Consider the following 12,969-nt stretch of genomic DNA (forward strand, 5'->3'; position numbering starts at 1 on the left):
CTATTTAAAGCGTGACACTCTTTGACAATATTACCTGCCTTTAGAGTTTTTCACTATTCTGTTTCTTGTTCTGATGTTTTGTTATTTATAATTCAGGCAAAAGCTTCATTACTCCAATTGAATATGTATCAGATGCTTCATCTCTTTGCTGTCAACATGAATGCATAGCTATGGAACTGCATGTCAGTGGTGAGACACACCAAGCATACGGTTGAATATTGATGAGGCTGCAGAATTCACAAGATGACATGACAAGAACAGTCATCTGAAACACTTAAGAATATTAAAACTGTATGTGAGGTAAATAGATAAACATCATTACAGCTCTGACATCAACATCCGAGCTAAACAGAAAGCAGTGAAGCTCCAACATGTAGAATGACTAGGAAGCCCAATCAAATAAGAAAAACTAATGCAAGCAACTGCTGTGTTTTAGGAAAGGGGAGGGGTCTATTTGTGTGAAATCCTTTTACTGGCAACTTGTTGCATTTTGGTAGTTGACTGGTTTAAAAAAAACAGAACCAAGTAACATTAAAAAAATATATATACATATTGATTCTGGCCAGTAAGGTCACCTTTGTCAAATGTCTTTGTTTCCCCTCTGCACTTCCTGTTTCTCTACTATCTTATGCTAAATAATAATAAAGAGAGAGAAGCAATATCCAATTAGTCACTTAAACAAATGAACAATCCTTACGGAGTTCAATTGAAATTCTAAAGAAGGATTATGAATATTTGAGATTTTGTTCCTGTATTCTTGAAGTGGATATTAAAGTTTAAAATGGAAATGAGAGTGGAGAGAGGTGGACTGACATGTTAAGGTCCCCAGCCGAACTCAAACCAGGGACACTGCACTCAGCGTCTAAAACCTCTTCACCACCAGGACGCCCTTCAATGGCTTCTCCTTTGGAGTGAGATTGACAGTACATGTTTTTTTTCAAAGCACATCATGGAGTGGGGACATCTGTTGCTGTGTCTTCCTGCTAGAAAAATAAGTGATAGAAAAAACAAAGACTTACCTCCCACAGAAAGAGCTCAAAGAGCTTCCCATTCTCATCACCATTTTCTCTTCCCTGCATTCGCTGCTACTCTCTCCCCATTTGTCATTCACGGCAGAGCAAAGCCACAGTTCTAGCCGATAGGCTTAGGGACCAACACCATTAACTGTCCCTACCTGATTAGTGCAAGGTAGACTCTCACATGGTACAACTAGACTTTTGGATCAGCACAGAAAACCCCTCATCATTATAAAAGCTAAGTAGTAGAATAGACATTGATTTGTTTGGTTATTGAGGATTAAAACTGGATATAATAAGGGGTATTAGACATGGAGTATTTAAAGCAACACAAACTTGATGAAACCATGTATGCAAATAGGAATAGTCTGTTATCGATCTCATGACCTATTTCCAGTGGACACGCATTATTAATGACCTTCAAATGCCTGATATGTTTCCATCTTTGCTATTGACACCACTTTCAGTCTGACATTTTGCGGTCATTCAATATCAGATCAATGTTTGCCCAGTGCCAGTCTAACAGAAAATCCTAATACTGGATATCAAGCTTCATTGTTCAGTACAGCCCACTCTGGAAGATGGTGTCAACTGAAAGAACAGACGAATCACAAAAACCCAGAGACAACAAAGCAACGACTCTGCAGAGTTTTGACAAACATAAAAAGCGGGGAACAAGAAGCAGTCTGTTTAACTGTCTTTTCAAACTCAGTTGCAATTTTCAAAATATCACCTGACGTTTCACTTCTAGCACTATGGTAATCATTTCCCCTTGTGCTTGGATAGCGTTCCCTTCAACTTGTTTTTCTCCAGCGTTTTGAGTGACACATTCCACTAACCCTTTTAACCATTAACTAAAGTGCACTGATGTGCTATTCTCATCTTTAGCACAGTCTTACTCAACATAATACCACAAGATTAAGATGATGAGCACTTCCGTCACTGTCCGTACTGGGAATAGACAGAGATGGATGAGGCGATGTAGCACTGGTAAATCTCCACATTTAGTCATTATCTCATCTTATCAAGATCAAATAGTATCGCCCCACCCATACTGGATTATTAAATTTAACAGTAATGTGAGCATTTCAGAGTGAGAATCTGATGACATCTTGGTTGCTTGTTTGTTTTTTTCATAAACATAAAATATAAACACATTTCTTTGTATTATTATTTGTGACTTAGCTTTGTACTAAGTGAGCAGGATATTTGGTCATATTCGTCATATTTGATGATATTACAAAGTCCGCCACAATACAAATTCCATCAGATTAGATTTTAGGGGCCTTCGATTGATATGAAAATATCATAAGAACATATAACACTATATCAGTACCATTTTATCAACTAAAATAGGATTTGAAGGAAGGAAGTGTGCTTGATAGGAAATGGTAGAGACTGCAATGGGAATTTCAAAATAAAAGGTGCATCCTAAAGATGATATGTATTGATATTTTCAATTTCCATCAATAGTATTAGATTGTTCATCATTACATCCATATATCGATCTAGACAGAGTATAATCACCCCTTTGTTCAAGTCAGATTCATAATATAAAGGCTGTAATAGCTTAAATGTGTATAATCTATCACAGAAACTCAATATACACTCATGTATTAAATATTAATTTGGGAAGAACAGTCATAAATGGGCTGGTAGTGAACACGTCAAAGGGTACAGCTTTGGCATCCCATCAGAAACATTACATTTGAATGTTTGCTAAAGACTTCCTTGGCTGCAGTGCATATACCGGCATTTGACATTTAAATGTCTACCAGCCTCACAACCCTCTGCTTTGAATCCTGTGCACACTGCATTATGTCTCAGCGCTACATGCTGCATGCTACACGTCGCGCCCTGCATGACATCACGAAGATGTACTGAGTGTTCCGTTGAGTAATGGAGGTTGTTTGGAAGTAGCATTCATCCTAAGGGTTATTCCTCCGGTGGTTTCCCTGCCACATGCCGTCTAATACAGGGTCACTTTATCCATTTTCGATTGGTTTCATTTACCAATTCAGTTCACCGTTACTTGAAGCAGCAGTAAGGTAAAACGAATACATACTAGGAAATAATACAGATGTGCTTCCCCTTGCTCGTCACCCTACACCTGGGCTAGGTTCATGGTTGCCATGTAAACAAGTGACAGCCAAGATGCAGCCGCATGGGGCACGGTGTGCTAATGGAGTGGTGATGAGGGTTTACTTTATGCAGCTAGCATGTAACGTTAGCCCCCTACCCCGCCAGCCGGACACAACACAGACCCCGAAAACGTTACTACCAACACTGACCAAATTCCTCAAAAATGTCGACGTTATGACCCTCAAAACCACCGTCCGGAAGAAGCAAATCCTCCTTATTCTTCCAGTTCATGCTATCAGAGCTCCGCTAGCTAGCGCAAGTTAGCACATAAAACATACGTTAAATAATACAAGTACCGTGCGCTAAAAATAGCAAGTTATCTTTCTCGACGCGTCGGTGTGCTGTAGGAATATAGCAGCTAAATGTTAAACTTACTCTGTGTCGACCAGCGAGGCGATCATACAGTTGTTTCCGAGCTTCCTTCCCAAACCAGCGTCATAGCACGGGACTGTGTGAGATAGCCGGGTTGAGGGGAACAGCGGGCGGGCTGTGGCGGACGGTAGGAGTCGGCTGGAGGAGAAGTTTCAACATGGAGAGTGTGGAGTGGACTGGATCCTCCTGCTGCGGTTCATCTGGCTGCTGCTGCTGCCGCTGCTCAGGCAGCCCTGGCGACACCTGTGGCCGCAGCGGCGCACAACACCTGCTGCACGGTGCTGTAGATATCAACCATGTAGGCTACTCTATGGCGTTATGTGACCTGCAAGAGCATAATTTCCATACATTTTCATTATCACCTATGAAGTATTAAAGCCCCTTTGTTGAGATTTTGTATAGCATTGCAACGTGTCAAGATTATAGTTTATGAGATTAATTTAAAAATAGAGCCCTAACTTCATTTTGTCCAGTGTATTTAACAATGGTAGGCTACAAGTACTGAGATTGGTATCTTCATTAAATGTAGCAAGAACAATATAAACATACTAGCCTACATTACAAGTAAAAATGATTCAAATTAAGTATTATTAAGTATTATCAGCAACATTTCTTCTCTTTCTTTTCTTCTTCTTCCTAAGGTAAAGTATTAACATTTTACATACCCATTAGACAGCATACTGCCAGTGTTGTAATGTTATATGATTATCATTACTAATTAATTTACATAACTAGCATAATAATGTTAACCGTTATTTATATTAAAGCATTTCACTGTAATGTAATTTTTGGAAACAATGTCGGCTAAATTAAATTAAATTCTGGTGATTCGGTTTTTTACAATAATGCATGACACTTTATTAGCTGATCATGTTTTAAATTAAAAATATATATTTTCTAAGAATTTACCAACTATAACTGTCAGACATATGAAGTGTGTGATCAGAGCAATATTTTTTCTGGAAAGGAGCATTTTAAGTGTACCGTGAGTTGACATACTTAAAAAACACAATTTCCCTAAAATTATACTATGTACTGTGTACCTACCACGCCAAGCCAAAACCTCCTCATACATACTTAAATATTATAATAAATGTTACCCTTATTATTCAAAGGGAAATCGCAAGCATTTACAACATGTAGTCTCAAGAAAAGACCTTCTTCATCTGTGTGATTGTGTGTTTTTAAAGAAAGCGACAACAACATAAACTATTAACGCCTCAATCGGAAGCTGTTGTAATCCAATATGGTGGATTTACTGTCTGGCACAAAAACATTTAAGCTCATTATTCATTTTGGACCCCCCAGTTATCTTGTCCTATTGGATGTTGTATTCCCCGGTTGTATTGCTGTCATAACCGCTTCATCTGTCTGTATACCTTTTATTGCAACACACAGCATAGGAGAATAGAAGCCATTCAAATGCCACATCTATTTTTAGATCTTACATGTGGATCTGAGAGACATGGTACAAGGATCATGAATTAGAAATATCAGGCTCATTGAAGCCGACCCTCTGTCAAAATCTTACATTACCACCATGCCGGGGGTGCCCTCTGTGTGAAAGTGATTGCCCTTAACCCTTGTGTTGTGTTCGAAAGCTGTTACCGTTCATGGTGTTCGCGGGTCAATTTTGATCCATGATTTATCTCAGTCCAAAACACTCAAAAATAATGACTATCATCCAATATTGTTTTAACTACATCATAACTAACTTATTATGCATTCATAACCGTACAATCCTGTTGTTATTTTATTTTATGGCCCGAAAAAACATTACACCACATATTTAAGTAAAACATGTGATTCAATTCACTCATGATATTTCCTATAGTGAAGACAGTGGATCATTACGTTATCTGACGATAATAGACTAATATTAGAATACAATCTCCCCCCAAAAAAGTTTTAATTATTGTAACAGTGGATGAAGGGGGTGGGGGTGGGGTGTCTAAAGTCAAAGATGAATCTTGATTGGGCCAAATTTGACCTCGAGTCACTCAAAACAATTCTGCTGGGTCTTTTTTGAGACCTTCAGACTTGGCTAAAATTGTCAAAATCTGTTTTGTAGTTTTTATATAGCTGTTGTGGAGGATATCATGAAGCCTTGTTCCGTTAAGCCCTGAGCTTGTTTTTCAGGTCTCAGGCTCGAAAATGACATTCCCAGAACAAATTACCATATCTTCCCTTCTAAAAGAGTTAAATTAATAATCTTTTTTCTCAAAGTAATGATAAACCTGTGAGTTGGATGTAGAAAAGTCAGAATCAATATAGATGTTTTTTATTTTAAAGAAAATTCAGATTTTACATAGTGAGAACTACCCTTGGATGATGGTAAGGTAGACTAAAAGCTTTAGGAATCCAAAGTACAACATATAATAAGTACCCTGTATCAAGATTGATGCAAAACAAGTGACATTTGACCTTTTTAGAGAGGTTTAGCCAAAAACACTCCACCTCTGAGGTGATTTGGGTGTAAATGTTTTTTTTCTTCATATCTCTGTAACCCATTGGTCGATTTTGATGGTTGACACCTCTTTCTGACCGTTAGAGCCAATATAATCGAAGGGGGAGTCCCCCACACACACTCATTGTGAAACAAAAAGGTGGGGGCTTTGCGCATGTAATTTTGCATTAGAGTGAAGCTACATTCTAGCTCTGACATCTAGAAACGGAATAGCATGGATTATCCGTTTTATTGATCATGGATTATCAGAAATCATTTCAAAGGGACACAGACACATTGGATTAACCTATGGATTAACTTCAGCAGCGTTTTTATCGTTTTAATGCCATTGAAGACCACTTTGGAGAGACTACAGAGCCAAGGTAACCTTGTTAGCATTTTTAGCTACCTAGCGTCACCTGTTTTGATGTCTGTTTTTGTTTATAACGTCGCGAATCCGTATAATTCAGTGATAATGAGGGTACCCATCTATTCTGTGTCACCTCACGATGTGAATCGATGTCATGGATGTGGAGAAAAGATAAATAATAAGGTTTTGTGAGAGATTTTCGGTGCAGTAATCTATTAGCATTTTTCGCTCGTTGCTAATTCAGAGGCTCAGTGTTAGCATTGTGGGTTTTCTTTTGAAAAATAAATAAAAATTATCAGTCAGATGAGTTCCTTCCCGTTACATGGATATACAACATTCATAGTTTATTAAATGAACATGCCCTCAGACACTGTTTCCTGCAAGATGTTGCGGCAGTGCCCCGGTACCGGGGTCTCTCGGGCTTAACAGGTTAAAAAAAAACTAGAGACCCGAACACAACATAAGGGTTAAAACACCTCCATATTGCAGAGAATCTCCCGAGTGTACGCCTGATGTGAGCTGCAAAATTAGAACTTAGTGTAAAAAGCTTGTTCCTTGTGATGAAATATAACCATGCAGACACATAGCCATATATGTTGGAATGTAATAACATAGATTAACCCATTTTGGTTCATTTTTTATTGATATGTTTACAAATATTAAATCATTGCTTTTTTTACATTTATTTGCATTGTACCAGCAAGCATTTTATAAAGCATTCCAAAAACATTGCTACAATTATGAAACTATTTGCTATTCTTTTTTCATTAAGTGCTTTTAAACATTAAGTACATTATAATACAATACGAATGAAACATTTAATTCTAAAAAATATCATAAAGCTGACCCCACACACCAATGTACCTGCCTAATAGCAAATGCTGCCCTTTAAAAGCTAAAAACAAAACTCCTATGGTGATTTTTAAATCACAGGAAATGGCCATAGACAGGCCGGATATACAGCAGGAAGTGACATAACATGGTTGTTTCTTTGAGGAATGTACAGAGAAGAATGTCATTAACAAAACAAAATCAGTACGATGACTTCTAAATTATTTAAACTACAAACTGTGGCAGTATGGATTTTCTCACACCATACCACCCCAGCAAAATTCTCCTGAGCGCTTTTTTAATGCAAACCTATTCTGATCAGATGAAGAAAACAAAAATCAAAGTCAAATTGCAACAATCAAATGTGGGGCGAATGAATGTTTCACAAACAACTGGCCAAAATGTTATCAATGAGACTGATAACGGATAAATACATCTTTATAATTTGTAAATTCGACAGTGTACAAAAGACTAATGCATCCAGTGCATTACTAACTACAGTGCATACACAAAGAAAAGTCTTTACATTGAACATACAACATTCCTTCATTAAAAGGCATTGCACAGTTTAAATTGGAATAAGGCAAGCTAAAATAATTTGCTGGATAACCTGATACTTCTATAAAATATGATATATTGTTTATCTTAACCTAAAGGTTACTTTAACAAAGTAATATCTTATCAGTCCCTGTTGGTCTCTTTCAGTTTAACACAATACAATGGAGTGCCACCTACTGGCACCAAAGCATACAGGCTTTGAAAAGGCGCATATTATTCAAACCAGCAATTCTTCGTACAAGGCAATACAAAGTTCCAATAATACAAGTGTTCCTGGCAAAAACTGTAATAATACCTATACAGCATACAATATATTACCTGAGAAGAACATTGTATAATCAGTTAGTCATATACAGTAGTAAACAAGCAGAAATGTAAAGAAAGACTGAGCAATACAAATTTACATTATAATCCAATTTCGTTTTGGTCAGTGATTATGTCCCCTATTGTATCTCCATATGCAGCTCCCTCTATTTTCAATCATTCAACATTTGCAACAAATAAATACCACAAAATAGAGGGTTGAATCTAAAAAGATATAAGATACTTATCAAAAGCCTGGCAAGAATAAAAATAGAAATGCATTTTGTTAAAAATGTGTTAAAAATGTTTAACCAATTTGTTAAAAATGTTCCCTTTGCAAAAGCCTGCAGATTTTTTAAAGCTTGAGAGAATATAGGAGGACCTGAGTGGTTTTCTCGGGTTTATGCATTGTTGTACTCGCTTTTGGAGAAACCTTTTTTTGGTTCTACATTCTCATAAATAGAGAGTGCAGCAGCGTTTTGGTAGATTAGATCCACATTGGTTCCAGTTCTTGATCTGATGATGTCGATGGCACACTGGTTTAAGAACACATACTGGTCCTGCAGAGACATCCAATTTAAAAAAGACTGAAATACGGCACACTTCGTATACTTTACATATATTTCAAACAACATGCACCGTGAAACAAAAACAAATAAAACTGTGAGACTTTGTCTTACCTCTGTCTGCACCATAAGGGGTCGGTGCATGCGGAGATCATAGACGATGCCGAAAACGTCCACAATATTTTCCCTTTCAATCTGGAACATCAAATGGTCGATGGCTATGAAGGTGCCAGTTCTTCCGACACCAGCACTGAATGTAGAAAACAAAGACACAAAGTAGAGGGAAAGAGAAAAGACAGACAAATATCAGATCTTTTTGTCATTTCAATTGTGCAGAATTAAATTGAGTTTGTGTGTTAAGTCGGACCTGCAGTGGACCACAGTGGGAGAGTGCCTGGAGAATTGGTCCATGTGTTCTCTGACCAAGTGTCTGAAGCTGATGAGGAGCTCAGTGGTTTGCGGTACGCCGTGATCTGGCCAGGCTGTGAAGTGGAAGTGACGCACTGAACGGGTCTCTGCTGTTTTTACCTACAGGAAAAACAAACCCAAAATGGTTGCGACTGGCTGACTGGCTGTGATGCAGAGAATGGCCTTTTCACAATTATAAGGCCCTGCCTCAGAATGTAACTGGAGCACAGAACTTGTGCCTTCAGACTCATTCATTTAAAAGTGTTCAGTAGAGTGTTGTTTGTTCATTCATAGAAGTGATATACAAGTATTCCAAACTAAAGGTGGGGAAACAGCCCTGATGGGTGATGATTCAACGACAAAGATTGTTTGAATTTGACCCTCCTAAAAATATATATATTTGGAATATTTAACATCTCACGACTTACATTTTTAATGTCAAAGTCCCTGATGGTCCAGTCTTCAAGTGCTATTTCAGAGGTTGTTGTCACAGTGATGTTTTCAAAGTGCTTGGTGCCCTGAGCCCAATATTGCTCGCATTTGACCTGGAACAGGAAAACACAATATTAACAATCAATATACATTTTAAGTTTAAAACCTTATAATTATATTACTAAAATATGCAAATCATATCTACTGCATGTTTTAGTTTTAACATTCTCGTTGCTTCGCGGCGTTGTGCTTGTGTTCAAACTCACTCGTCCCTGTTCATTACAGCGTGTCAGCATGACCAGACTCCGTACGTTCTTCTCCCAGATCATCCTCCAGAAATCGTTGACTGTGCCGGGCAAAGGACCCTGAGCTGCGATAAACTCCTTCCTAGAGTTGTAACCCTGTCAAACAAAACATCAGCCCGACACACACAACACAAACGTCCATCCTGTTGAGTTGAGAGCCTCAAAGAGCTCAAAACATCACTGCAGATAAAGTTAGATAGCATGCCATTAAGAAGAAGAATGATGATCAGGATGTTAACTGATACTGAAGCAATGACTCAGGCAGAGAGCTGTTTTTAAGTGTCAGTACGCACCGGCATGTAGTTAGCATTGATGTAGTCATCATATGGACTCCCATGGATGATAGAGAGTTTCACCCTAGAGGAGTCATCTGGGAGGTGAAAAAAGAGCGTAAATGAAAAGATACGTTTGCTATATGTAGGTAGGCCGCACTGATATGTGTCTAATTATATGGATTTTATGTCCACTTAAAAATGGGATAATGACAGTGGATAGCACTGGATACAGGTGATAGGCTCTGATGTAGTTGAAAGAGTGAGGAGTGTTATTGTTGAAAACAGCAGAGGTGGATTTGTTAAGGAGACTCACAGGGAAGCACGTTAGCGTAGCGGTTCTTGGGCTTGTTCTCCAATCTCTCAGCATTGGATTTCAACTGAGCTGTACCAACCATCTTCAGGTCCTTTTGGATGAAAAGAAGAATAAGGAAAGATGATTTGACGACTCAAACTAGGGTGCATGCCTGGTACCAAAAGAACAAATCAATATATTAGGCTCATGTTTCACCTCAAATTCTTCAGCAAAGCCGCAGCTGGAGTCGGCCTTCTGCTTCTTGTAGTAGGCCTCGTAGTCCTCCACCCTCACAGCCAAACTTCTGCTCAAATGGAGACGAGAGGTCAGACCACTGTGTCTTCATTTTGTGTCAAAATTAGAAAAGTTTAAAGATCTAAACATACTTAATAATTTAAAAGGATTTATACTTACACTTTGGCTCTGAAATAAGAAAGAGGAAGAAGCAATGTTGACTGTTAAAGAAGCAATTGTTGTCCATTTACTTTAAACTTATAACAACATGGTAAAAATGAAAACCTTACCTCATGGAAAAAATCTGGATGTCTGATGATTCTTTGTTGGAAACCCTGTAATACACGTGTGGTGAGTTAAAAGTTTAGTCCAATACACACAGACTCAATATCTTTTTTATAAATTAGGACAATGACAAACCTTTTCCAATAGACTATGAAGCCGATTAGGATGATGAAGAGAATGCAAAAAATTCCCAATGTTACTCCGACAGCAATGCCAATGATTGCTAAAATGTTGACAGAGATGAGAACAAAAAGACAAACAAAGAGGCAAGTGAGTGTTTTCTCACCTCGTGGGAGCATTTTATAACAACACGTGTTCTGAATGTGGTACCTGGGTTCTGTGGAAGTATAACAACAGGATAGGGATGGGCTATTGCCACCAGTGATTTACTGTTTAGGACAAGGTTGTTTTCCATGTTCAGATGGGTGAACAACACAATGGCATATCTGCAGGATTGAACAAATCAGTCAATCGATATACTAATGCTCACAATTCCTTTTCCTAATATCCCAATAATGTACTATTGTTTCATCAAGAGTAACTACTTTGTACTCCTGCATACCTATTCATATACAATATTGTTTGTGTTCTTACTGGTATTTTCCATTGGCATCCAAAGCACCATTAGTGTAGCCCTTCCAATCGGATTCATCTCCCACCGCTATGTTGAAATGGCTTTCTCCACTGCGTGTTTGGAAGAGGATTTCTTTGACCGTCGCCAGGTACACAGATGTCTTCTTTGCTTTCCACTGACTATAAGTGTTTCTCAAGTGCCAGGTCCAATTAGTGTCACCTGTTAGGGCAGGAATTACAGTAGGTGGTATTTATTGTTTCATGGTAACAAATAAAGACAAACAGCAGTAAATACTTCCAGAAATGGTCACATTAGCACCAATTGATGATGAAAGCGCAACATAATTACAGGACTAAATACACATTTTACATTTCAATTACTCATCCTGTGTTATGTTACATATGGGAAGAGAACATGGTTTGCTTGCATTAATCCACTGTGAAACAAACTTTTTCATTGATTTCCCACTTGAACACAAGGAAAACGAAGTGTTCTTCACAAATCCAAAGTAACATAAGGTGAGTTGTTGATATACAATTGGCCATTTTGGACATGATGTATTCTTTTAATAAATGAAGAAGAAACTACTACTTTTGAGGTCATTTGTCACCAGCACCCCAACATGTGTGATTGGCCCATTGGTGTTGTCCAGCAGGCGGTAGTCAATCTGAAGGGTGAACGTGCTGAATAACATGGAACCCACCTTCACCAGTTGGGTAAAGTTAGCTGGAATAGATGGATCTTTGGGGGGACAAAAAGGATTTTAATCAAATATATATTGAATAATTCATGGAACAGTTATGGAATTCTAGTTAATGAAGCATAATGTCTTACTTGTGATGCCTGTCCGGCATTGAGTATTCTGAGGAGTGCTGGGTAGTCCACAGCTCTGAGTCTCCATTGTCAGATTGTATTCAGTATAATGAGGAAGGTTGGTCACAGTATGTTCACAACAGTTTTTAGTCGAGGTGATATAGCCATTATACGTGACTTTGAAGCCAGAGTATTGGCCATTGGGTTTGTGCCACTTCAGGATGAGTTCTGCCTTTGCTGTGTTCGGACCTTCACACCTCAAATATTTCACCGGGCTTGCATCTGCAGCATAAATAGGACATTATTGTCAGAATAACATCAAATTATTACAAATATCATTTTCAAAATATGTGTTTTCATTTATTCTATGTAAAGTTAAACTGTTATGATCATACTTGTGCACTTGGAAATGCATCTGGCTTCCCCTTCTATGCCATTTGCTGCCATGACAAAAACACAGAAGGTGTAGTTGGTCCCAGCAATGAGCCCCGAGATCTCTGTGTCATTTTGTTTGGAGGATTTGTTTTTGGATTCATAGACAAATTCTGCATACTCGACCCGATACCTGTATTCAGACTTATACTCTGGTGGCTTAGTCCAAACCAGACATACAGCAGTTGAGTTTGAGGTGACAGCTTCCAACTGCTCAATTCTGTAGGGACCTGCAAACAGAAAGTGTTTCTGATAAATCTTTAAAAAAGCACATCAACAGTTTAATTGTTATTTACTTTAGTTGTTTTACTCATA

At 38.1% G+C, this 12,969-nt stretch overlaps 2 protein-coding genes across 16 annotated transcripts in view; both read right to left on the bottom strand.

Moving 5' to 3' along the window:
- Positions 1–3,778, bottom strand: part of osbpl5 (oxysterol binding protein-like 5) — a 48,227-nt gene extending 44,449 nt beyond the window's left edge. For both annotated transcript variants that reach the window (XM_034141570.1, XM_034141568.1), the window contains exon 1: positions 3,534–3,778. The gene's annotated coding sequence lies outside the window, so the exon portion shown is untranslated. The remainder of the gene's footprint in view (positions 1–3,533) is intronic.
- A 3,189-nt stretch (positions 3,779–6,967) lies between these two features.
- Positions 6,968–12,969, bottom strand: part of LOC117491539 (receptor-type tyrosine-protein phosphatase beta) — a 37,815-nt gene continuing 31,813 nt past the window's right edge. For 13 of the 14 annotated variants that reach the window (XM_034141571.1, XM_034141583.1, XM_034141573.1 and 10 more), the window contains 16 exons: positions 12,618–12,884; positions 12,244–12,504; positions 12,001–12,150; positions 11,430–11,628; positions 11,166–11,281; positions 10,971–11,058; positions 10,841–10,885; positions 10,731–10,739; positions 10,533–10,620; positions 10,338–10,428; positions 10,043–10,119; positions 9,711–9,845; positions 9,441–9,557; positions 8,972–9,132; positions 8,719–8,854; positions 6,968–8,598 (listed from right to left, as the gene is read on the bottom strand). In XM_034141571.1, coding sequence (XP_033997462.1) covers positions 8,440–8,598; positions 8,719–8,854; positions 8,972–9,132; positions 9,441–9,557; positions 9,711–9,845; positions 10,043–10,119; positions 10,338–10,428; positions 10,533–10,620; positions 10,731–10,739; positions 10,841–10,885; positions 10,971–11,058; positions 11,166–11,281; positions 11,430–11,628; positions 12,001–12,150; positions 12,244–12,504; positions 12,618–12,884 — 2,099 coding nt within the window. In that variant the 3' untranslated portion in view covers positions 6,968–8,439. Of the gene's footprint in view, positions 8,599–8,718; positions 8,855–8,971; positions 9,133–9,440; positions 9,558–9,710; positions 9,846–10,042; positions 10,120–10,337; positions 10,429–10,532; positions 10,621–10,730; positions 10,740–10,840; positions 10,886–10,970; positions 11,059–11,165; positions 11,282–11,429; positions 11,629–12,000; positions 12,151–12,243; positions 12,505–12,617; positions 12,885–12,969 lie in introns of those variants that run through there. The other variant, XR_004556777.1, reaches the window with a different exon arrangement.

Source organism: Trematomus bernacchii, unplaced genomic scaffold, assembly GCF_902827165.1.
Source record: "Trematomus bernacchii unplaced genomic scaffold, fTreBer1.1, whole genome shotgun sequence".
NCBI classification, from domain to species: Eukaryota; Metazoa; Chordata; class Actinopteri; order Perciformes; family Nototheniidae; genus Trematomus; species Trematomus bernacchii.